This window comes from Vidua macroura, chromosome 1 (genome assembly GCF_024509145.1).
Source record: "Vidua macroura isolate BioBank_ID:100142 chromosome 1, ASM2450914v1, whole genome shotgun sequence".
NCBI classification, from domain to species: domain Eukaryota; kingdom Metazoa; phylum Chordata; class Aves; order Passeriformes; family Viduidae; genus Vidua; species Vidua macroura.
Window position 1 is genome coordinate 42,219,637 of NC_071571.1, and position 25,362 is coordinate 42,244,998.

Consider the following 25,362-nt stretch of genomic DNA (forward strand, 5'->3'; position numbering starts at 1 on the left):
GTCAGCCATATCCATATATTAGGAATTTGTGTCCAGAAGGCTCATTAAACTCTCGAAGTGCTGAGTATTTCTCTTCCAAAGGGTATGTGCCTGCTCAGGGACACCCTGCTCAGTGAAGAAGCTTGTTAAACTTCAGAGAGGCAGAATAGTTTGGTTTACTCATTTTCTCTTGATGGTAGCTAGTAATAGCAAGCAGGTAATTACCATCCTCCAAAACCCCTGAGAAAAGGAGTTGAATCATTGCTCACCCTGGAACCATTAAAGCATCGTTGATGTGCTGTTAACCTAGAGGCCAACTGCACCCTTAAACCATAGTGATGTCTGTATGACCCAGGCCACAGAACTAACAAAATGTGTGTGGGACTGCACAGTCCATCCCTCCCCTTTGAGATGTCACCAAAGTCATGTCACATTGCACATTTTTGCATCATTGCTTTCATAGCCAGTCGATAGTCTCTGACTCCAAAATCTATTGACCAGCTGCTGATTGGGTGAGAGGTAATTGCATAAGCTAAAGGGGAGAGCATCCCTTGGGCTGGGCTGCCATCCTGTGAGGATGGTTTTGGCACACACTCTTCATCAGGCATTCAGATGTTGTTTAACATTGTATTTATCTGTCACTTGGCAACTATTTGGCCAGTTATGATGAAAAAAAGTTATGAAATATGAGCTACACGAGGACAAAAACAATGTAAATATTTTGAGGGACAGAATGCATAAACTATATTCTGAAGAAAATACTGTTAGACTGCCTTGTGTGACTTGTGACTTTCACTATTCTTCATTTTTGTACTGTCTACTGAACTAAAATAAGGTTCAGCAAAGGGTGACTAATACTGTAAGAATATTGTAATGAGTATTAATTAATACTTTGCAATTTAAATCAGAGACAATCTGAAGTAGATCAGGAAAAATTCTTGGGAAAAAATGTGCTACAAATGGGGTTGCTTTGACTGCTATTCCTCACAGTGTTATTAATCAGGTACAATACTCCAAGGCACAAATTATGTGATTCTGCAAGTTTTCCTGACTCTGCACTTGCTAATTTTGCAAACCTATTGTTTCATTAACACTGGCTTTGTACTTGGTATTCTATCTTGAATTAGGCATACAAGAAAGGAAAGAAGAGATTTTTTTTTTTTTCTCTTCCCGTTTCTTTCTATTTCTTGTAGCAGATCCCCACTCTGGGTCTGTGGAGTCCAGGCAAATGTCCTGTCACAATTCCTGTAGAAACAACTGTAAAAATCTCTCAACTCGAGACCTCAGAAGGTCAGTAGCCCTACTTCCTGCTCAGGATAGGACTGGCACCAAACTTAGACTGCTGGGGTGGGGCTGGGGTTTCCTGTCAGGTGCTTTGAGGACAGAGACTCCAAAACCTCTCTGGGCCCCTCCTGCAGTGCTTAGTTATCCTTGTAGTGAAATGTTTTCTGTTGAGGCTTTCTTGTCTTATTTTTTAATGACCACTTCATTTTTTGCTCCCTGGCTGTGCACCCTGGCTAAGACCCTGATTCTATCTTCTTGCTGACTTCCTTGTAGATATTGGCAGGTGTCTCAGGGCATATGCATCACCTCCCTGCCCATCTTGGATTCCACAGTTAGGCTTGGCAGAGTTGATCAGTATTCTTCTTATACTGGAGGGCCCAAAACTAGGTACAATCTTTCAGGTGTAACCTAGAAGTAAGGAGATTAGTAAATATTCCTCAAAAATTTAAATTACTGTAATTGCTCACAGTCCTTGTGAGAGTGACAATTCAGGATTTGTTTCTTTGTTATATTCAGTTTAAAATTCTTCTTGATTTTTTATTTAAAAATCTGCATTTGACTGTTTAATGCTCATGTGTGGCTTTCCTTTAAGAGGGTTGTTTCTACTGGGTTGCAGCATCACAGGGCCATTGGTCTTGGCTCTGGGAAATGAGGAAGTTATGAAATTGTTCCTACAAGTCTTTTATCATACTACTGAAGTAGGGGAGAAAGTGTATTCTGGAAATCAATAGCCTTCAAGAAGAATGAGGGGTTTGTGCAGGATGACTTAACTGAAAATAAGCATTCAGTGTTACATCGTGGTCGTGTGGTCCTGGGATTTATAAACAGGAGTGTACTAGTACAGGGACTGATTATTACAGCTGTCAAGAAGCATCAGTTACCATCTCCAGCTAAGGAAACAAACATGTTGCTGGAAAAGTGGTCAGAGTCAGAAATGCAGCTTAAAAGTAACCCCAAGCCCAGAGTCATGAAGCACCGTTCCCTGCAGAGTGTTCAGTGCCATAGACAAAAGCCTTGAGGGAAGATTTGTGATTCTAGGTATGAGGTTACCATAACCTTACACCATTATAACCAGTGAGAACAAATTTCCATTAAATAAGCTTTTAAACCTTTACACCAAATAAAATACTACATGTGGAAGAGGCTTACTGAGTTTTGAAGTGGGTGTTAATTTGCCTCTTCTATAACTGGTTGATACTTACAGATTAAACTGATACAGTTCTTGAGACAGCTCAAGAGCCAAGAAACTACTGTTGTTGTGATTGGACACCATTACAAAAGAAGAATTTAATATATATCTCTCATGTTTTCATATTACAATTAATGCTAGAAAGTGGGAAAGATACCATGTACCACTGCTCTTTCTAACTGCTTATGAGCTGTTCCACATGGTGTATACAGGAAATCCAGAAGATGGGGATGCTGATAAAAAACATCTGCTTTCATATATTCTTATATTTAGTATAAACTATTTAGAAGTCTGTTCTTCATATGTATGAACTTGTGTGTACATTGAGTATACCTGTGGAAAAACACCAAACCAGTGAGTCAACAGATCCTGGCTTCTTTGGTTTTCACTTTTATATGCTTTCTATTTTTTAAATTTGTTTTCCTCAGGTTGTGGTTGAATTGTCAGTTGGCATTAACACACACAGTGGTAAAATTAAGAGTAGTTAGAGGCTGACTTACCAGGTTTGGGCATAACTGGAAAATAACAGTGTTGTAAGCATCTGGCACAGAGCTCAGCAAGGGCAGTAAATCAACATTAAACGGACATAGGCTGTTAGTGCCTGTTAAATGTTGGCTGTCCCACAGAAACCATAAAGGAAAGGTGAGAGTGTTTGATTAGGTTATGAGTGTGTGCAGAACCAGCACTGGGGCAGCAGGAATGCTGGGTTCCCTCTGTCCTCCTCTGGTGCAGAAGGAAGGTCATAGATGGATTGACATGCTGGGGGTGTGAGAGGCAGCTCCTGCCTCTCAGCCCAGGGGCAGAAGGAAGCCACATGCTGGGACCTGGCCCAAAGCAGCCCTGCTGTGCAGAACAAGGGGCAAAGCTGCTCCTCAGCCCTGGGCACAGGGCTTGGAAGACAAGGTGGGCCATGATCCTCCTTGTGCCACGTGGAAACATCCTGCATTTCCAGCGAGCCTGTGGCTTGAACTGAGCCCTGGCACTGCTCCGGTGAATCCCTTGGCAGCTCCTGGGGTTTTGCTGTAGTTAAGATCTCTGGTGCTGCTGTGAATTTCTGTTATTTCATGGTTTTAGCTATTTAATTTTGTATTTTGGTATTGTTGGCAGCACTAAATCACATGTTTGGACTTCCATAGCCCCTCTAACTGGAGAACTACCACGGCTATACCCTGTACGCTGAAGTTGGTGTTTCTGGTTGTGAGTGAGCCCACAAAGGAAGTAGCCTGATTTCCATGCTTGGTATGCAGCTCTGTTTGTGGTGTGGTTCTGTTTTAATAAAGTCCTTTCAGAAAATTTAATGTTGAAATGTAAGCAAATCTAAGTAATTGGTAAAACCTATTTGTAAACCACATTAAAGGGTCTTTGCTATTTCTCCTGGAAGTACTCTCTAATTATATTACATGTGCTTTACAAGGAAATTTAAACTTAATAAAATGGATATAGCAAATCTATTGAATTACAGCAGATAAATATTTAGAGCATTTCCTAATAGTAGAATTTTAGGATAAACAACACTGTAGCCCCACTAAAATTAATACTAGTTTAAACACATTTCACTCATGTATTGCATGCACAGGCTGCTGTTGCTAAGGGTGCTGCATAAAACAGAGCATTAAGTATAAACCTTTCACTAGTAACTCTCAGCTGATAATAAATGAAGAATGGCTTTTTGAGCCAACTCATTTCTGAGCTGTGCCTCTGATTAGTTCACAGAGGCTTTTAATACCCCTCAAATGAGTGGTTTTTGTCATTATGTATCTAGTAGATTTAACAAGTAGATCAAGACATTTTTAATATCTCTTTTCCCTATTTTTAAAATACTTCTTAAAGCTTACAAAGAAACATCTTTTTGAGGGAAGAGCAGTTAACTCAGCCCCACAGGTTTCCCAGTGAACCTGTTGGGGCTGTCAAGGGAAAAGTGATCTTAAGAGGTACCTCATCAGTTCCCTTGCAGCAATAAAAATTTAAAAATACACTCCATTTCCCATATGTTGTCTTAGAGAAATATTTTCCCATTGAGCAGGAACATTTACTTTCACAGTAAAAAAGAAAGAAAATTTTTAAATTCTTCAGCCTGAACTTGGCAAAGTATTTCTCTGTTTAAAGGTGCCACCACATGTTGCCTGCCCAAGTGATAGTTCCTGGGGGAGCCTGCTGCCAGGTACTGCCAAATACATTTTGGTATTAGAAACTATAAAGAAGAAATTAAGTACACAGCTCTTGGGGTTCTCATGTGGCTTATGATTAATTTCCTGAAATATGTGTATGACTGCATTTGGACTGATTTTGCCCAGGCCTTGTGTGCCATGGCAGCATGTGAAGATATTTTAAGAGGTTTTTCTACTCACTGGCCTGCTCAAGAAGCTGGGATATTTGTTTGTTCGTATCATGTATTTTAAATATGATAGCATAAGATTGCCAGCAGAAGACAATCCTAGTTTAAGATTAGCTCAGTTAAAATTAGGAGGGCCTTCAAAAATAAATGAGAGTGGTCCAGCTTGTACAGAGTTTTTGGACAGATTACATTTAGTCATCATTAGCACTCGTGCTTGGTTTTTTTCCAGACTTTGGCAAGCCCTGCAGAGATCAGAGAATAAAAATACCTTTCCAGTCTTCTGCATTCCTCATTGATCCCCATATAATTACTCCAGCACTCAGAATTTAAGAAAATCCTTCTGAAATAAGAAAATGTTTTTATTTGATGGATCAGGAACTGAATGAAGGTGCTGTCTTCTGTGTCTGTGTTTTTGCAATAGGAGGAAAAGTCACTTTAATTAAAGATGCTATAGTTTATTCAGACATCAATTTAAATAAGTGAATCAGGATGTAGAAGAGGGAATCTATCTGTATTCCAGCCTTTAGCTGTGGCTTTTTTCCCTGCCCTGTTGCTATGGAGAAGCATATAAATATTTGTATCACAAACTAATTTTACTTCACTTATTGAAGGCATGGAAATACAGATAAAAATGGTAAAGAAAAGTTGTTGTAGGTGTGTTTTAGCATGCAGAGTAGTGTTTTGGAATAGGTTCAGGCCCAGACTAGCAGTGCCTAGCAGGAAAGAAAAGGTAGAAGGTGCTGTGTTGAAGCATCTGACATCTTTGTATCCCATGTTGTGGGATAGAAATTGAATGGTAGTGTACACTTTATTTGCAGCTTCATCTTTTCCAGTAGCACACGTCCATCCTCCACTGGGGGAATGACACAGAACCCACACAGCGGCTTAGGAGTTGAAAGCTGCATAAATTGTTTCTTCGTATGATCACTCACATTTTTTCATGTCCATTTTCGTTTCCTTCTCTGCCAAATTGCCTCCAAGGAAGCAGTGATGCTGGGCATGAGTGAATTCCAGCAGTGCTGTGTATCTCCTTGCCTCAGCTCCTCAGCCTGTCCTTTGGGCTGGTCTCCCTCTGTCTCCTTCCTGTGACTGTGGTCTCTGTCTTTTTTCTTCGGGGGGCTTCAGTCACTCTGACTATTTCTTGGTTTATCAGGCTGGTTCCTGCCTTCCAGCCGTTGCTGGGCCCTTGGCTGACAACCCCCAGGTGATGTGTGAGAGATGCCTTCAGCACAGTTTAAACTCTTTCTTGTTGCCTCTGTAAGTTCTGTGTTATGAAACATTCTCTTTAACAAGAAGCCTCACAGAGTGGCTCTGTTTTCTTTTACTCAGCAGATATTTTCATCAACTGGGATTGTTACCCTGGTTTCACATGGTGACAGGTCTCTGGTGACATCCTAGGATAATGAAAAAACTGGTTATCAACAAGATTGGAAATAACATGTATCACCATAGCAGTCTGCTATCTCCTTCCTATATCACAGGATTTTTTTTTCAATTCAACAACAACAACAAAAGAAATACTGAGTAACAGTTAACAGATTGTTGCAATGGGAAGTGGGGGCAGCAGCTTGTCAGTTCATTGACCTTTTCAGATCAGCTTAAAAGCCTAAATATTTAGGGGTAAATGACTTTCACATAAGGCATTATCCATCACGAAAATAACTAATTAACATACTAATTACATTGCCGTTTGATGAGTGTTTTGGTGGACAAAAGTAATGTCTCTGTTAAAATCGTGTATTTTGTAAAAATCGGGCATGACAGACTGGTGGTTTTTGTTTTTAAATGCTCAAGCTCTTTTTTTGGTGTGGTTTTATTAGGCAGTTGGATTCTGGAGTGTCCTGCGTTGGGCTCTAGCTGGTTTGTAAATTCCTCCTGCTGCCGCTGGACTCAGCGTCTCTCTCCGTTCTTCTCTCCTCTGGCAGCAAATGAAGCTGGCGGCGGAGTCGCTGAAGGAGTAAACACGGAGGAATGAGGATGACTAAGGCGGTCACATGTGAGGCGGAGCCAGCGTTTGTGGTCGTGTGTGGCGCTCGGAGTGAACCCTCCACCATCTACTGAGTAGGTGGCACCTGCTTATATGAAACTTGGTAAATAATCTTTGCCTGACACTGTAAAAAACTGTATTTTCTCCTGCTCTTTTTGTTTCTCATATGCAATTGCTTGTGAAGGTAACACCAAATAAAGCACTCCAGCTTATGCCAGGTCTGGATAAAACCTGCCAGACTCCCTGTGCTTTGAGTGATTGAAAACAGATTCTGTGAGGAAGCATCCAGAAGCTAACTAGAATTTTCAGCTGCAACTTTCTAAAGGGGAAAAAAAAAAGCAGACTTACTTAATTTACTCTCCCTTTATGGTTATTGCTCCTTTTGTTCCTTCATTACAATAGCTAATCAATCCTCTGTTAGTTCAAAGATTTGCTTATTAGCTACTGCTTGTCCACAGCAAATTAATTTAAGTATGTTATACATTTCATAGGGAACAACAATGTATTTCATTATGTGGTCTGAGAAATTGCTGAACATAAATATTTATAGAGTATGTGTTATATACTCCTGTTTGCTACTTCTCTAAACAGGTCCCAGCTAAAATATTTTCAAAAGCTAGGTAAAAAAAAACTTAGTAGGAAACAGATTGCTGATTACTGACTTATGAAGCATGTTTATTTTCTAATTTATATTGGATTTTGGTATCACTTCCCTGGATTCTGAACTGCAGTATTTTATGAATGGATCTTCTGGTTAAATGAACTAACAGTAAACAGATCAATTAAACTTGACACTTGATACACCAGTACTTGTGTTTGTAGTGAATATCTGATTTAGTTTTCCTTGAATTTCACAAAAAGGTAGCTGTTCTAATGTTTCATTGTTTTCTGACAGTAATAGGACAAAATCTACAGTATTTGCTCCTGTGACCTTGAGACAGTTTCTTTTTGGCTGCTGTGATGTTCAGTTTCAGTAGATGTAACTGTATGTGGTACTTGCTGGAATTTTGTTCACAAAAATCTGCTGCTGCCATAATTAAGGTACTTGCCTACTTTGCACATTTCAGATTTCTGCCACGGGGCTCCCACAGCAGAGTAATGTAACTCAGCCAAAATAATATTTTTTGTCTGGAACTAAAAATTAGGATTTCTCAGGCTCTGCAGGTGTGACCCAGTAAGAAATTACTGTTCCCCTGGGAAGAGAGGCAAACCTGTGCTATGGCTACTCAGTTCTTGTTTCTCCTACTATTAGTCCCCCACACTGCTGCTATTTCAGGGGTATCTCACAGGCTGCTGCTTTCACAACCTGTTCCTGAAGTAGTGGCAGGGCTGTGGCTGCACATGCTCTGCCCTGAGGATCTCTGAGGGAATCATGTCAGCCTTACTGTAGTGCTGTAGATATCCCAAAACCAAATGTTTTTTTTAGGAGGGGACCAGTGTGTTCTCCAGTGTGTTCTCCCCATCTGTGCTGTCTCCTGCCCACTTAGATCTGAAGTAGTTTATGTTTCTTCAAGTTTTAACTGCCTGGTCAGTGTTTTTGAGTGTGCAGTTCCAGAGAAGAAAAATCCATGGGATGAGTTCTGTTGGAGTATGTTCTGGTGACTTACTTGCAGCCATTTTAAAGGGATTTTGCTGGTCTGCTAATTGATGGTGGTCTGGGATAATGAAGTTGATGTGTTTGGCTGATCAGCTGTATCAGGTGTCTGGAATAACTTTCTAAAATAGCCTAGAAAAGCAGTCAAGTCATCTGTCACCTGTGATCATATGAAACCTTCTGCAAAACTGACTTTGTGGTTTTCCCTTGTGGGATCCATTTCTTTTGTTTTCTGTGGATTAACAGGAAAATCTCTAATGAGGTGTAAGTACCCAGTGACTTCAGTTGACTGTTGCCTTTGTCTTGGGCAAATCCTTTCACTTCTGCTTAATTTCCTTATCTAGAAACAGGGATAATGCTGTTCTTAGGTACCTTCTCCACCTGAAGTGAGGAGGTACAGAGGAATTCTGACCTTCCATGGTGTGAGAAGTATGGGACTCCTTTGTTTTATAGGGATTTAAGTTTGTTCCACATACTGCTACATGGTCACGAGAGAGACTGGTTCTGTCCTAAAACACACACTTTAACCTGCTGAGAAATATTCCCTCAGAGTGCCAAGTAGTATTTTGTCACTGAACTGAAACTTAGCTCCTATTCCTCTGTATGCAGCTCTTTGTCCTTTCACTGGGGAGGGGTTCCTGTGTTTCATACTGTCTGGTGTACTGGGTTTTGTCTTTTGGGTTTTTTATACATTCATATATTTTCATACACATCTATTTTCATTTCTCATTTAAAAAAAAAAAAAAACAACAACCTGTTTCTGTCTGTGCTCCTGAATGCATTGTTTCATTTCTGCCATAGGTGCACTTGTAAAAACTGTGGGATGCCAGGGATGAAACTCACTGACCAAAATCAGTTATCAGGTGAAAATGTCAGAAAGAATAAGACATTCATCAGTAGCTGCCATTCACAAGGTATGGAATCTGAATGTCTGTTCCCAGGTCCATGGCAGGGTCCCTTACCCAGCTGAGCGAGCCTCACTCCTCTAGACAGCCCTGGCTCTGGGCCCTGCAGGAGCACAGGCTACCAGGCAGGGGTGTGTGGCAGTTCTGCCAGTGCCTGAGTCTAAGCCATAAAATAAGTTTATCTCTGGTCTCAAGCTTCAGGATAGAAAAAAAAAAAAAAAAATAAAAAACAAGGATGAGGCTGGAGCATCCTGTTTGGGAAGATGACTGTGTGGGAGTAGCCCGTATCTGTTAAGACTTGGATTTTACAAATCTCCTTAGCAGCAACAATAACAATCCAAGAAAGCTGTTCTTAAGAATGGCACTCATAAACCACTTGCTGGTGATACAAGAGTTCTCCCATCAGGTACCTTGTGAGTGCAGGTCTGATTGTGTGGCCCAGAGGGATCTGCTGACTCAAGATATCTTACTGAGGAGAACAGAAGAGGAAAATACTCATTACATGGAAAGGTTCCTCTGTAAGCAGGCAAGCAGTTATGGATATTTTAGCTTACCTGGGCCTGAGGGAATTGATCTTGAATCTCATTCAGAGAAATTTGAGTTTACTTCCTTATTCATGTAAGCAAAGCCCCTGGGAACAATGCCTACTACTGTGATGTGCTTTCTTCAGGAAAGCTCTGCCATGCCTCACCCAGGAGCTGGAGGGGTGAGTGCCAGTGCCAGGCCAGGGCTGACAGCAGGGTCTGGTGACTCGGTGCCAGCCCTGGAGACTGGTGCTGAGAGAGGAGGGAGCCTCTCTCTGCACCCCAGTGCTTGATGCAAAGCACTGTGGTGATGGCCTCTGTCATCACTGGCATCATGAGGACAGTGCTGGGCCTGTCCCAGGCTGAGGGCATGTGGCACACAACCACCCAGAGAGAAAACCTGCCTCCCCTGCTCTGTATTTCTCAAGAGAGAGCAGTGAGAGCGAGGAAAGAGGAAGATGTTACACAAGGGCTTGCTGAAATTAATTCCTGAGATCTGACATGAATCATCCGAGAGCCTGATGAAGTCTGTGTTACCTCTCCGTGCTTCTCAGGCCCTATACTTGCACTTTTCTTACAACATAATTCTTCCATCACATTGGAAAATAGAGGGCATCTCATTCTTTACCCCTATGTAATAAGACTTTACTCTGGCACTAATACAGGGTTCTTGACTTCCAGAAATTGATGTCATTTGTAATACAAGCAGATAGGCCAAACTGAGTCATCTTAAAATTACAATTTTAAAAAAGAAATAAATAGCCAGAGCCTCTGATTCAAGGAGGGAGCAGGCTAAGACAAGTGCAGAGACAGTGCTCTGGAAAAGGGCAATCCAGAAGTCTCTCTAAACACTCTATGGATGTGAGGGGGCCTGGCTGGCTGCATGCAGTCAGCAACTCAAGAAGTGAGTCATTGCTACACTTTCCCAAGAACAATCATGTCAAGGTGTTACTGCTCAAACACCTTTTATTGACAGGAAGTCATCATTTGGAATTAATGACAAACAAATCAGTTCTAATTCATTCACATAAGCTTAACCATGGGAAAGGCTAACGGGGTGGCTGGGTTGTCTCTGATGTTTGGGGACATTCCAGCTTGCCCCTGTTTATTGCCAGACAGCTACTTTGGGACTTCCCTTTATTTGCTAATGAAAAAGTCCTTTAAAAAATCTGACATGAGAAGTATCTGACCTGCACCTATCAGCTGCTGTTACTGCTTGGCCTTGCACTACATAACATGTTATGCCTTTCCTGTCACAGTCACAGTCCTGCAAATTCCTTGGCCACTCCTTTCCTGCTACCACCTCCACCCCGCTCTGTGGTGACCAGAGCTGGGAGGCTCCCCAGACAGGGCAAGGTCCCAGCTGCACAAGCCCACAGGTACAGCGCTGCACAAGTGCCCCAGCCTAAAGCAGTGGTCACTTAATGCCATGTATTCACAGAACCTGTTCCGTGCCCTTGCTCCTGCCCTGGCTGACCAGTTTGTGCTCCAGGAGCAGTTAAATCACTGCAGTGTTGTGCTGAGCTGCTCCAGCCACAGACACCTCTAAGAGACAAGATGCCAGCCTGCTCCTAGGCAGCCCCGTGCACCTCATTGCAGCATGTACTGGTGGGGCAAAGTGGGTTGGCACTGCTGCCCTCCCCTATTTTTACTATTCCCCACTTGACAATATTAAAGAACCATGGTATATAGAGTTCTGCCTGAGGAATAGCTCCGTCAGTCTTGAGACAAAAAACTCAGCAGATGATGACTGTGACAACTGTTAAGCCCAAATGAATGCATTTGATCACTGTAAGAGAGTACCTGGAAGTTCACAAATGGATGCCCATCCACACACCAAGCCGGGCTCTCGCAAGGCAAGGCCCCTCGCTGTTCCCAGGTGCTGCAGTGCAGGGACCAGCCTGGAGTCTGTGCCGCCCTCACACACCAAACGCCAGGAGACACAAACCCCATCCACATGCAAGTCATCGGTTATGCATCAATCAGGATATCACTTTTATTAACTGGATTTTCCATTTCTGTCGCACACCATGAATGTTTGTACAATGAAAAAGCCAAACATTGCCAGAAGCAATAAGATCAGTTGATATTTCTGTACCCTCTTAACACACATGGATTCTTTCTTGGTGAGAAATTTTTATACTTCTGTTCATTAATTCTGCTTATTTAGACTGCTACTCTTAAAATTCTGTGTCAAGATTGTCACATCTTAAATACAGATTAAATTTCTAGAGGTACATTATTTTTTATATATTTTTATATACACACATACAGAAAAATACAAGACTAACTGTTTCTCCACAATATTTACTTTATACACTACTGTAACTATATGCAACTCTTAAAGACACGTTAAGGGGTACAAGAAACTGTTTACTTGCTCTAAATAGTTTGGTCCAATATTATTGTAATGTAGTGGTTATTCTCGCCCTTCCTTTTACATGACGACATAACACGACGTACACCACATGCACAATCATTCACCTATCAACAGAGGTGGGGAGGACAGCACTCAGACTAACACATCTGTACACATCTGTACACCCAGAGGTCCAACCAGCCACACACAACTATAAGGCTATAATACAACTATGCAGCATAAATGGTCAACACTGCTGTTCTAAAGTGAGCACCATATATACAGTTGTATATAAAAACATTGGAAACAAAATACACCCGGGGTTAGTTAAAAGGTGCCATTCCAAGGCTGTACATATCAGGAAAGAGTATTTACAATACTTGGAAAAAAGCTGCAACAAATAAAGTTTATTGCCAATGCCCTTTATAAACTTGTCTCCTACGTGGATGTTACGCTCACTGTCTGTGAACCACACATCTCGTTTCTGGCCCTTGGTAAGATCCCTGCTCAAAAAATTCAAGCAATTATGTTCTATGGCTTCACCCAGACATCTATGCTTGTAGCTTTTAACTAAACTGCAACTAGAGATTAAAACTTAAAGAAGCAGAACACTTCTCCTTTGCCTTGTTCCAGAAGCAGAGCCCCCCCCCGGCTCAGTTCACCAGGAAGGACACCCCATGCACTTCAGACTCTCTGAAGTCTTGCAGGAATCACAAGAGCTGTTGTGAGCTGTTGCCATGCTGACCCAGCCGTTCTTCGGTGCTCTGCTCGCTCCACAGCAGACACAAAACACGCTGTATTGACCATTCTGAAAGCGTTACAAGATGCTTAACAGTGTCAAACTCCTCTGGGACACCCAGGGTCTGCCCAGGGCGCTGCTACATAGTACCCCCAGTTTCACTAGCATTGCTTAGAAGACCTAGTGCACAGCATGAAAAAATAAAACATTCTTGCCCTTCCCAAAACTAGGAATCTGCAATATATTTTATTCTAGATAATAAAATTCCACAAAGTTAATTCATCTGGTCAAAAGTATCCTTTTGTACAGAAATACTCTAAATCAAGACCTTGCCATGGCAATGGGAAGCCTGACAGGAAGGCTCAGAGCTGTGAAAGAAACACTTTCCTACAGGCTATTTTAAACGAACTTTATGAACAGGTGTATTACTGAGGGAAAGTAAGTGATGCACATGTGGGGAACAGCAGTATTTTAAGTCCTAAAAAGAGTAATAATAACAAAACTGTAAATGACAATTTCAATGTGAATCCAATTACCTAAAGGTTTTCCATCCCTTATTGCCTTCTGGAATCTCAGGGAGGGGAGGCGAGAACAGCAGAGAGGGCTTACAAGGTAGAAACCTAAAATACTAAGTGTCATGATATACTACTAACAAAAGTAATTCATACAAATACTTTATTTTCAGTTAGCATGTAAAAACTCAGAAGTAGACTTAATAATTTACCTTTGTTATATTAAAAAAGATTGTCTGCTTGTAATATTAACATATTTTTATGGGAGAAAGCTGCCTTACAAATCTACTTGCCTCTTTTTTTTTTTTTTTTAAAGAAAACTGCCTCTAGCAAAACAAGATCTTTTCAGTTTGATTTTTGAGCCACAACTTCATCTATATCATAGCTTAAGACAAATAGGTGTGGGTTTAAAATTATATTTCAAGATCACTAATTTTCAGTGCATGTTTGCTTTGTACAAGCCTTGGAACATCTGAAAGCTCCCTGAAGAGTTTTCAGCATCAAAACATTATTGCTTTGGTTCTGTTTCAGACACATAGAAGTATGCCACATATCACATATTTTAGTTTTCACAGAAGGTCAGAACAAGAATTAACATTTCATAAGCAAACAAAAGCTTCTCTTTCTAGTTTAAGTGCAGAACATGAAACTTCTAAGTGCTTCATTTACATTAGGATCCAGATCTTTATTTTCATTTAATCCAGATCTTCCATAGTAAAATTATAAATGTAAAAATTACACAATAAAATATTCTGTTGTGTTGAAAAAGAAAAACATATCTGCTAGCAGCATGCAAAGACCATGCATTGTCATACCATCAAGCAAACACAAAATTAAAGTATAATAAATAACTGCTCAAAGCCCACTTAAAAATCTTAAGACAACAAAAGGGGGTCCGTGACAAGGTGTTCACAGCTCTGACCAGGAAGAATGACTCTGTCAGGCAAATCGAGCTGTTCAAGTCAGGTCATTGTCAAATGACATGACAGCAACTGGTTTGACTGGAGGTACACAGCAGCCCCTCCTTTGGGTTCCGCTGAATATTCACAGATATCTTTTCACAGAGAGGTAGTTGTAGCACATTGTTTTTCAAGTTCCTGTTCTTTAGCCGTTCCAATTCATTTGTTGTGTCTGACATTTGGTCGGAAAAAAATTTTAGGCTACCCAGTGATGAAGCCTGGTTTGCACTTCCGCTGGAGCTTATACACATTTTCCACGTTGATTTCTCCTGTACTTTTACACTGGAAAAGGACAGATTGTTTTGAGGATCAATAATGTATTTCGTGCTGCCGTGAATCTGTGAACCTAGACAAAGGCTCATTAGCTTCAGGCTTTCAACCAGTTCCCCTGCACTTCTGGATGACAGCTGCATCGAGTTTCCAGATGCAGCACATCTCCGAGTGGAACCCGAGGTGGTGTTGGTGCTCCCACCAGAGCTACCGGAGGGACTTCCCCCACCTTTGTTGTTATCACCTGGGCTCGTTTTGTCCACCCCTCCGTTTCCGTTGCTTGGTTTGCTTTGTCCACCACCATCTCCCTGGCTGCCAGGTGGCCCTTCGCTACTATCCCGTCTGTGCCAGGAGTAAGTAAACCCGCTGTCCTTGTCCAGACGCCTCCTACTTTCCGAGTCGTCATCGCTGGTTTCGGAGCTGCTGCAGCTGGAGCCCCGTCCTTGGCTTTTCCTCCGGTGGTAGCGTTTGTGCACGGTGCTGGGCGAGGCAATGTTCATCTTTAACCTGCTGAGCTTTGGGGGCAAGTTCTCGTCCATGTCAAACTCATCATCTGACTCGCCCTCCTCGAAGATCTGGTTGAGGACTGGTGCACTCTTTCTCGAAGTAAGACGATTTGTAACCGAAGGCTTACGACGCAGAACAACTTGAGTAGAAAGAGAAATAGGTTTTTTATCTTCCTCATCCTCCTCTTCATCTTCTTCTACTCTGAACAAGCACTTCCGGCCACTGGTAGTGGGTTTTAAGCTCACCGATGGAACTGCTGAAAGTGCTGGCCCAGCCAGTTCGGGGATCTCTTCCTTCTTTGTGGAATCCCCAAGGGCCTTGCTCCGGTGCCCGTTGAGAACATTCTCAGCCGTGCGAGCTGGTGAGGACTGAGGAACAGTGGCGTGGGAGAGAGGGGTTGCTGTAAGGTCATCCTCCAGATCCTGGGGGACATCAATTTTTGTTGGCCACGACTGCCTGCATAAAAAATTAAAGATAAACAGGAAGTTACATCACAGCAAGCATTTCAGAACTTACAAGGAAGTGTAAGATCTGCACCAGAGACGCACAAGTACTGACACACAAACTGAGCTGCTGAGTGGCATATGCGTAAGTAACAGTACTGAGTGACTGAACATGAGGAAGTGTTGTCCGAGAATGTGCATTCCTTTAGAAATGCTGCTATTTGAAAGGAACAGCATCTATACAAGAACACAGTTTAGAAATTAGGTTGGTTACTGTCAAATCAAAATTTAAGATTTCACTGGTCACAGAAAATGAATTAAGCAATAAAAAACTTGAAATAATTGTGTCTTAAAAAATAATCTGAGATTGGTACAGAATCACCAGTACCTAGAGGAAGGTACAAGCCTATTCAAGCACAACTTAAGACAGTATTGCAAACTACTTGTAATCTGAAGAAATCTGGGGTTTTTCCCCCAATAGTCTCAATATAAAATTTAGGTTAGAATTAACATGAGTGAGACTGAAAAGGTGAGTCAGATGAAACAGTCTCTCCTTCTCACCAAGTTCTATTCTACGAAGTTCCCTTTAATTTTAAACACATGCAAACTGAGATCATACATTTATTTGTCCTTAGCTGAGAATCTGGAATGATACAACTGCATGAATTGAGAACTCAAGCTGCTAATGAATATGACACTTGAATAAACCGTAAATCCAAGCTGAAAATGTATGACTGTAATAGCATTAGCTTAAATCAAAATGAAAGTAACGTGACTGTCCATCAGTTTTACAAGTAGGCAGATGATGTCTGATCTCCAGTACCTTAAGTTACTCTCTAATGATTTGCATTTAACTTTAAATCTTAACATGTATTGTAATATTCCAGTAATGCACACAGAATAAACTTAAGAACAAAGACTGTCAGTCTTTACTCTATTTTAAAAGCCTAATCCAAAAAACCAATATCTACAGACCAAAACATTAACACTGAACAATTCTTTAACTTCTTCACTCAGTGTAAGCCCCACATTTCCTGTGTTTCATTCTAAAAGGTTTGCCAATCTCTTAACTTTGCGTAACAAAAATACTCTTGCTACTGCATGAAAAGCTGTAGTAGAGGCCTCTGTTCACATATGGACAGCATATTACAAGATGTTCCCAACCATATTTTGTGTATGCCAAAAGAAAGGGCTGCATGGCATCATGGTCCAGTTTAGAAGCAAGAGGAGGAGGACAGCAGAGAACGTTTCACACCAAGTGTGATCCCAGGTATCTGCCTGACAGGCTGCATACAAAGACACAAGAACTACATCAGTTTCCTGCTCTCTGCCATGTCAGGAAGTCAGGCTGAAGGAAGAGGGAAGGCCCAGACACTTCTTTGCTGTGGTAGGACTGCATTTGCTGAAGGCCGCACAGAAACCCTGAAGTGTGAGATACTGGTCTACGCCAGGTTGTCTCCTGACAGCTCTCTCCACAATTGTACAAACTTTGATGAGGAGGGTGAACTAAAACCAGCAATAAACTCATTCAGCCTTGCTGCAGACTTTGCTTTGAAGCACTTGCATCGCTTATGCCCAACCAACAGTGCCAGAAACTTCTGACCTCTAACAGTAGGGCCTGGCTGCCCACACACTGCCTCAGCCTGTGTGTGGTATATTCCCTGCATAGAGCCATGCAGGCTCCTGCCTGTCTCACTGGGAGCTGCTGGTGGCCCTTACCAGCCTCTCTCCAGTGGGGAGCTCTACCTGGATGGAGGCAACAAAACCAGCAGCTCTGAGCCAAGCTGCACAGACAAGAAATGAAGCCTGGGCTGTGGTCTTCTTTGGTTTCATACTGGCACCCTCCCTCAGGCCCCATCTGTCTCCAGAAATGCTGGGAAACACTGACCCAGTTTGCTGATGACTTGTGCTATGCTGTGTATTTTAAACACAATTGCCTGTAATTAACAAACAGGACTTAAATAAGCTAGAAACATAACTAAAACATGACAGAAAATGAAGATCTCAATCTTTCAGGAACTTGCCATGCTAAAAGAACAGACTGGTTTGTCAGCAAAAATAGGAAGAGTTCTGTAGTTGTCACAATAAAGAGCAAATATAGTATCTTACAGTACTGTAGTTGCCAGGCAATAAACCTCCTCACTACAGTATGTTTATCTCTCATAGCAGCCCGTGTTTGCCTCCCTTTCCTTCTGCCTCTCCTTTTATTTCCAGTGGGCCTGAGGGGAGAGATGGACAGAAAAAAACTCCAGGCTGGAAATAAGTTAATTTTTTTTTTAATATGTTTTGAGGTCTCAAAATTAAAGTAATGCACTACTGTGTTGTCTTTTCCATAAGGTCATTCTATAGAAACACTTGGAATTTAGAACCATCATGGAGGCAAAGAACAGCTACTAGGACCATAAGAGTAAGAGTTCCCAAGTTTGTGCTTGGGAAGCACAAGATGTCCTTGTTATGAAAATTCATACTCATAGGGCAGGCTACAGCTACTCCAACTTTACAAATTCATATAAAAATTTAGATTAATTGAATTTTTTGTTCCAATTTCTTATGTAAGTAGAGCTGCTCTTTACTGAAAGAGTGACGTTCATTAAAAAAACCCCAAGCAACTCAAAAGCCAACTTTATAGTTTTAGAATTTCCATTTGAAGGTGAACTCCAGGTCTTCCTCTAGAGTAATTTGTTTTGTAAGTAATACTTAGTATCGAGAACATTTGATGGGATTTCTTTTTTCAAAGAAGCTGACATAAAAATGAGGAGATTATCCATCATGAGGGAACTGCTGAGTCAAAGTTACGGTATCACCCTTGAAGAGAGGTGAGCTCTCTTAACATCAAGCTCCAGACCATTGAGGTTCTGTAGGCAACCCTTAGATGCCTGCAACAGTAACTCTTCTGAAGTACCTGCAACCACCTAAGTTCTATTTCCTACATCAGTGACCCCTGAGTGAATGATGATTAGGTGCACACAGTGCAGGGTGCAGTCCCACCTGGGGATGACACTGAAAACACTGTAACATTCATGGAGCATCAACATGTAATTCAGGGAGACAGAATAGTATTCAGAAAAGATGCCTCTAAAATCTCAAGTCTAAATCCAAGGTGACAACAAATGGAGACTTTAACCTGTTTTCCCAAATGTGTGTCCTTAATCTGTAGTAAGTGTCCATTCTTTTTTTTCTTTTTTTTACATTTAACTTGAGGTAGCAGTACCTTACTTTTATCAATTAGGCCAAGGAAAATTATGACTATGCACCAGAAGGACATCCCAACACTTACTCCTATTAAGTGATTTCACATATGACCTTGCATGAAAATTGCACAAACTTTTGGAATGAACAAGTTATTTTGTCTTTTTCTCTAAATCATACAGATAAACAACACTGAAGGTGTTGCTGGAGTTAGTAGTGCTAAACATCGGCACAAACATTTAGTATTCTTTTCTCATTAATAAATTATCTACTAACAATTGTTATTATTGCTAGTAACAATTACCAGTATTTCACCTAAATAGACAACTTTTGACAAGACTGGAGGTTACAGGATGAAAATGCCTCAGTACTTCCTCCATCTTCACTGGAACAATTGTTAAGATGGGCCAATTAATATTTTATCCAATACCAGCAGATCCCTAGTGATAATTTACCACTTAATTCAGGAAAGAAAAACCACAATGTTGAAGAAAAATAGCTGCTCAAAACTTGAATCATCCAATATCTATGAGCAACTGGAAACTATTTGGATTGGGTGTTCTGATTGGTTGGTTTTGGTGGGTTTTTTTTGGTTGGTTGGTTTTTTTAAAGTGTATTCTGCTGTAACTGAAGATGTGGGATGTTTTGGTAACTGGTTGCAGAGCAAATGAACTGGCTGAACATAGCAATACCAACTAGATGTTGGAAGCCCAATTCCCCCTTTTTAGTTTTACTGGGTCACAAGCTGAAGCCTGGAAAATCTCAGGAACCCTTACTAATAGGTTTTTTTAATTCGTGTTTTTGTCAAACAAAACCAATCTATTGCAATATAATTAAGTGACTGACTGAAATGGTGAATTCAGTAATTTTTCTTTGACAACAGGCACAGCAACTGACATGAAAAAGAACATAACCTACAGGTCAAATTTAGAGTGATTTCTCATTTATAACTAATTCCATATCAGCAGGTTTATGGATTATGCAACTAATTTTTCTCCAGGGATATTACATAACACAATTAGTATGAGGAGCTGAAGGTCAATGAACAAGCCCTTTTCTAGGGGGTGTGAAAACTTGCCTCTGTAGGTACAGACTTCTAATTGCCTTGTCAGTTCCTGAGAAGGGTAGGAAAATTGAAAATATTATGTGCAACTGATTTCTGAACAGTTTCTTAAGTGTCCACAGCCCTTTGAAGACATTTAAAATTTGCAATGAGTAAGTATTTTACTGTTCTCAAGAAAGCATTACTTGAGAATTTTAATATTCTCATTAAGACAATTTAAAAAACAAACAAACAAAACAAACCCTGCCCAGCCACTTAGATTCCTAAATCCTCACCTGAACTGAGCTTTGATGTTGCTGGGGCTTGCAGATCTGGTCTGAATTTCCTTCTCTTGTTTTTCTCGCAGGATCCTTTCAGCTAGTAAGAAGTAAGTAGCAGTGATGTGATTGTATTTGTTAGTCTCCAGTGCCCTGAGGAAAGTACAAAACATAAAACAACCCATCCATCAGTGGTTTCTAACAATTGGACATGCATCTCACAGCTTGCTGTGCTTCCCATAACAGGAAGAATGCCTGAAAGAAGGACTGCCTGTTTCTGATCTTTTGATGAGCATGCCTTAATTTTATTAAAAATAAAGAGCCACCAAGTCTAGCAATTTCAACTACAGTTGGAAGGAGACATCCTTAGAATATCATCCAACAAAAGTAAGAAATTATTTTTTGTTTTACATTCTTTAAATTATAACTGGTTTTTATTAATGTTCTGCACCAATGATGGGCTCTCCCACTAGCACATGCAACCACAAAGTACCAATATTCAGTTATACAACAAATGGAAGAACACTTTCATTATTTTATGCTTGCCACATTGAGTTTATAGTAAAAATAAGTGCATAAAGCAGTAAGCATCACTCAGACATTGTAACAGACAGGCTGCCCCTGTTACACAGCTAAAAGCTTAAGAAGTGAGACTGCTGCTTTTCCTTCCCCATCAACAGTTTTTAACAGCTGAACACATAAAAAAGGGAAAAGTATTTAAGAACTCTTTCAATTTGGGGAATATTTTAGAAATTTGGCAGTTTTAATCTCTTAGAAGAATCTATGTAGCTTTCTAGCAAGCTTCCTCAGTGACAATGACTATTATGAATTACATAGATAAATGGAATAATATTTTAAATTAACAAAGATTTAGGTACACTGGAAATGTGCTAAGGGAAAAACTCTAGAATTTGTCACCTTCAAATATGCATGGGAGATGAAGAACAAGCATGGATTCCAAAGCATTTAAGTTTACTCAAGACAGCTATTGCAGGAATCAATACACTGTTCCAACACATTTTTTTGAAGTTTTTCCTAAATTTGAGTATACATAAGTACTTCTGATCCCACAATATCCTATCACAGAGCAAGACTGCAATGATTTGTTTATTAACTGAATGCCCTGATATTTAAACACCAAAGTGCCCAAGGTTCTCGCGATGTTTTTGAATCAAAAACAAGAGATGCACAAAACAAACTGCATCTACAATGGTGCCAACTTACTCCACTATGGTGTCTCTGTCTGCGATGTCCCCAAGAACCATGCGCTGTATTATACTGTTGTGCTCCTCCTCAGACAGATTTTTGTATGACACAAGAGGAATATTATACTTGGTTGCAGGAGATGGATCAACTCCTTGGAGCCATGCGTGGTTTTCAATCTCTTCCAAAGATGCCCTTCGCTTCGGGTCTCTCTGCAACATCCGTGTAATTAGACTGTGAATAAAAAATAAATCTAAACAAGAATGCACACACGTGTTTAAAAAAGCAGTTGTAAGAGCAACATTAGGAAGACATTTTCTGCTGTCAGGTCACGCAGCTCTTCTGAAGTCTCATAGTAAACAATGTGATGGGAAACTGTTTAGTCTCAAAGATGTTACAAATACTGCTAAACTGAAACAATTTATTAAAATGATAAATACCATAAACACTGTAGTTTTCATTTACCACACTTAGATACCTAATTCATCTGATTTTTTTCATTTATTTGATTTTAGTAGGTTTTATAGGGCAATTACAGGTCACAGGTGGCCAATCAGCTAGTCAGTAAAGTAATAGAAATGTGATTTTTTTATTATTGCTGCTGTGAACAAGTATATGGAATGGCAAGATAAACAGAAATATTTTATTCTGAAGTAACTACCAGACATTTGAGTCTTCAATATCCTTGAAAAAATTGTGATTTGTTCTACCCACATATAAAAAAACCTAAACAGACCAATACACTCTCTGGGATGATATAGTGACAAATCTACTAATGAGTTAATCCTGAGATTTTACAAATGCTGGAGAGTGCATGAATTCCCCAAGTAAAGAGAGAAAGAAGACTTCATTAGCACAGCACATCTCTGTTCACTTACTATACATGGAAGATTCTTGGGGGAGGTATTTTTGGCTTTGTTCAACAAATAGGGATATATGGTTTTGTTGCCAAGGTTACAAAGAAACTCTATTGCTCCAACATGTTCTCCAGTTCTCATATAGTGCTTTTTCTTCCACTAACTATACTATACCATGCAACTTATGACTGCAAGGCCACACACAAGGCACAAATTCTGTTCATCACAGAATTTTTTAATGTTGTTGTTTTTGTTGTTGTTTGCCTTTTTTTTTTCTGTGTGAGATGATATATGAATTTAAGAAGTGGAGGTTAATCCAAACTTCTTAAAAAATTCTACAGTAAAAAAAAAAGTCACGTTTCTTTTTATTAGCTCTGGTCTCTACCCTTACCGAGAGGAAAGGCAAGGGTGAGACATGGGAACCTTGAGTTTCTTTGCTTTTGTTAATATTATGACAGAAAGAGAACAAACTCCATATTAATTTGACTTTTTTTTAAACTACACTGCCTGTAGTAAAACAGCACAAATTCATTACATGTGTCTCCTGCTTGAAGCTTGTTTATGCATCTCAATTCACAAATGCTTTCACTTCCAGCAGGAAGTTTAAGCATTCCCAGAGTCTTTTCCCTAAGAAAACCTAACCTATAGAGGACCTGGGTAACTGGCTGTACATTGTTCTGCTTTGTATAGAGAAAGCAGATCTGGACATGTAAGCAAATCAATGTTGGCAAGTATGTTAAGCAGAAGGCTGCAAAGTTAGGTTTCCTGGCCTCACCATGCAGCATCTCAAGAGATTGATTCGATACAATTCACTGATAAGAGCTCCCTCTTAAACCTCTTCCTGTATTGTACTTTAAACCTCTTCCTATATGTAAAGCTCTTCAAGCTCAGAGCAGCTTTTCCATGTTACTGGAGGGTCCTAATGACAAGACAAGAACACCAGCTATGGCACAGAATCACAGAATCATTAAGGTTGGAAAAGACTACTGAGAGCATTAGGTCCAACCACTAAAATAGCACTACCATGCTCACCACTAAACCATCTAAGTGCCACATCTACACTGATTTTGAATCATCATCACCTCAAGGCACGGTGATTCTACCACTTCCTTGGGCAGCCTGTTCTAAGGCTTGACAAGAAATTTTTCCTAATATCCAGTCTTAGCCTTGAGGTCATTTCCTCATCCTATTGCTTATTACCTAGGAGAAGAGACTGACCCTACCTGGCTACAACCTCTTTTCAGGTGGTTGTAGAGAGCAGTAAGGTGTCCCCTGAGCCCCCTCTTCTTCAGGCTAAACAACCTCAGCTCCCTCAGCTGCTCCCCAGCTTCACTGCCCTTCTCTGGACACAATCCATCACCTCTATGTCTTCCTTGAGAGCTCAAAAACTGAACACAGGGCTCAGGATGTGCCCTCACCAGTGCTGAGCACACGGGAATCTCTGTCCTGGTCCTGTGGCCACACTGTTACTGATGCAGGCCAGGATGCTGTTCACTATGTTATGCATTAGACTCCTGGACTGCACAGATGACAGGTAAAGAAAGGAACGGGCATCATGACCACACCTATAACAAACTTTATTCTTTGGCAAGTAACAGAATTCTAGATGCTGCTCTAGTTTTTTTGACTGAATCAAATGCATTTTTCAAGCATTTGTAAAGGCAGCTGGTTCTCTGTACTCAAAATTAAGAGATACTCTACAGCAGATTCAAGAACCGAGACAAACATTTTAAAATAGTCTAAATGATGCAGCTGGGATATATATTTAAAGTCCCAGAGGTCATTAACTAATAGGGAAACATGGGAAATACTGGAACATGTCAGTAAAAAGGCTCCAGTGACCACTGTAGAAAAACACCTCAAAAAGGAATCATGACTCCTGTGTGGATATGGTATTTCCAGACCAAATATTTTTCTCCATTGATAGCCTAGGATGGTAATTTGGAGTTGCAATTTCAGTAGGAGATGAGCAAAACTTGCTGTGTGACAGGTTTTGGAAACTTGTTGTTTGGACAGAAATTGACAAGCAGCACTACCTTCCTAAGCCTCATGACAGAATAATCTCCATACCACCTGGTAATTCGTCCAGTGAAAGAGTTGGCCAAAGCCAATTGGTACTGAGTAATTTCTTCAATTCTTATAAAATGCATGACAATTGAGAGACATAAAAGGAAGAGTATCAAGGAATATTCTACACATTGATAATATAGTATGGGGAACTCCCAAAAATAATGCAAATCCATTTCTGTGAATACTTCCAAGTTGTTTAGTACTCTACTTACTCTTTACATTCTTTGGACACATGAGGTGGCACCGTGTATTTGCAGTCCATTATCATAGTCAGAGTTTCACTGTCATTTGCTTCTTGGAATGGTGGTTGTCCACAGACTAACATGAAGAGGATGACTCCCAAACTCCATATATCTGCAAATATAAAGTACATATTTAAAAAACCCAAACTGTTGAGGATACAGACATAATTACCATCCAACCCATGAAATATTCTTAAAATGCAAATTGGGGTGATTATTGCACTCTTCATTATGAGCACTACTTACAGAAATTGCAATTCCGCTGAGTACAAAATACAGTGGTTCCATTGCTTGACAGCTTTTACCATTTTTGAAGGGGAAAAAACCCAGAATTCATTACTTCAAGGATGCATAACAGCTTGAGATGCATTAACACTTTTGACAGCAGTGTTAGATAAAGCTGAAAATAATCTGGTCACTTAGAAGGCAAGAATTTATTACCCTTTTGATAACAAGTAGGCACAGGTTATTCAAGAGATTTGGATTCAAAGCACATTCCTTTCTCAAGGACTTGCATAAACTGTTCTCTGTATTGTTTACATGGTTCTCAGAATCACAGAATCACTGGGTTGGAAGAGACCTTCAAGATCATCAAGTCCAACCCATACCCTGACACCTCAACTAAACCATAGCACCAAGTGCCACATCTGATCTTTTCTTAAAGACAGCCAGGGGTGGTGACTCCACCACCTCCCCTGACAGACCATTCCAGTACTTTATCACTCTTTCTTCAGTAAAAAACTTTTTCCAAACATCCAACTTAAATTTCCCTTGGTGCAGCTTTAGACTGTGTCCTCTCTTTCTGTCAGTTCCTAGCTGCAGAAAGATACCAACCCCCACCTGACTCAATCAGGTAAGAAATTACAAAGAAAGTCACTTATTTCAATAAGACTGA

General features: G+C 40.5%; 2 protein-coding genes across 4 annotated transcripts in view; one reads left to right on the top strand and one right to left on the bottom strand.

Moving 5' to 3' along the window:
* ANO10 (anoctamin 10) overlaps positions 1-7,580 on the top strand; it is a 121,500-nt gene extending 113,920 nt beyond the window's left edge. The window contains exon 14 of the mRNA XM_053993679.1: positions 6,713-7,580. Coding sequence (XP_053849654.1) covers positions 6,713-6,748 — 36 coding nt within the window. The 3' untranslated portion in view covers positions 6,749-7,580. The remainder of the gene's footprint in view (positions 1-6,712) is intronic.
* A 4,188-nt stretch (positions 7,581-11,768) lies between these two features.
* SNRK (SNF related kinase) overlaps positions 11,769-25,362 on the bottom strand; it is a 39,924-nt gene continuing 26,330 nt past the window's right edge. For all 3 annotated transcript variants that reach the window (XM_053980057.1, XM_053980038.1, XM_053980048.1), the window contains exons 4-7: positions 24,438-24,579; positions 21,320-21,532; positions 20,114-20,248; positions 11,769-15,599 (exon numbers count right to left, since the gene is read on the bottom strand). In XM_053980057.1, the coding sequence (XP_053836032.1) occupies positions 14,381-15,599; positions 20,114-20,248; positions 21,320-21,532; positions 24,438-24,579 (1,709 nt within the window). In that variant the 3' untranslated portion in view covers positions 11,769-14,380. The remainder of the gene's footprint in view (positions 15,600-20,113; positions 20,249-21,319; positions 21,533-24,437; positions 24,580-25,362) is intronic.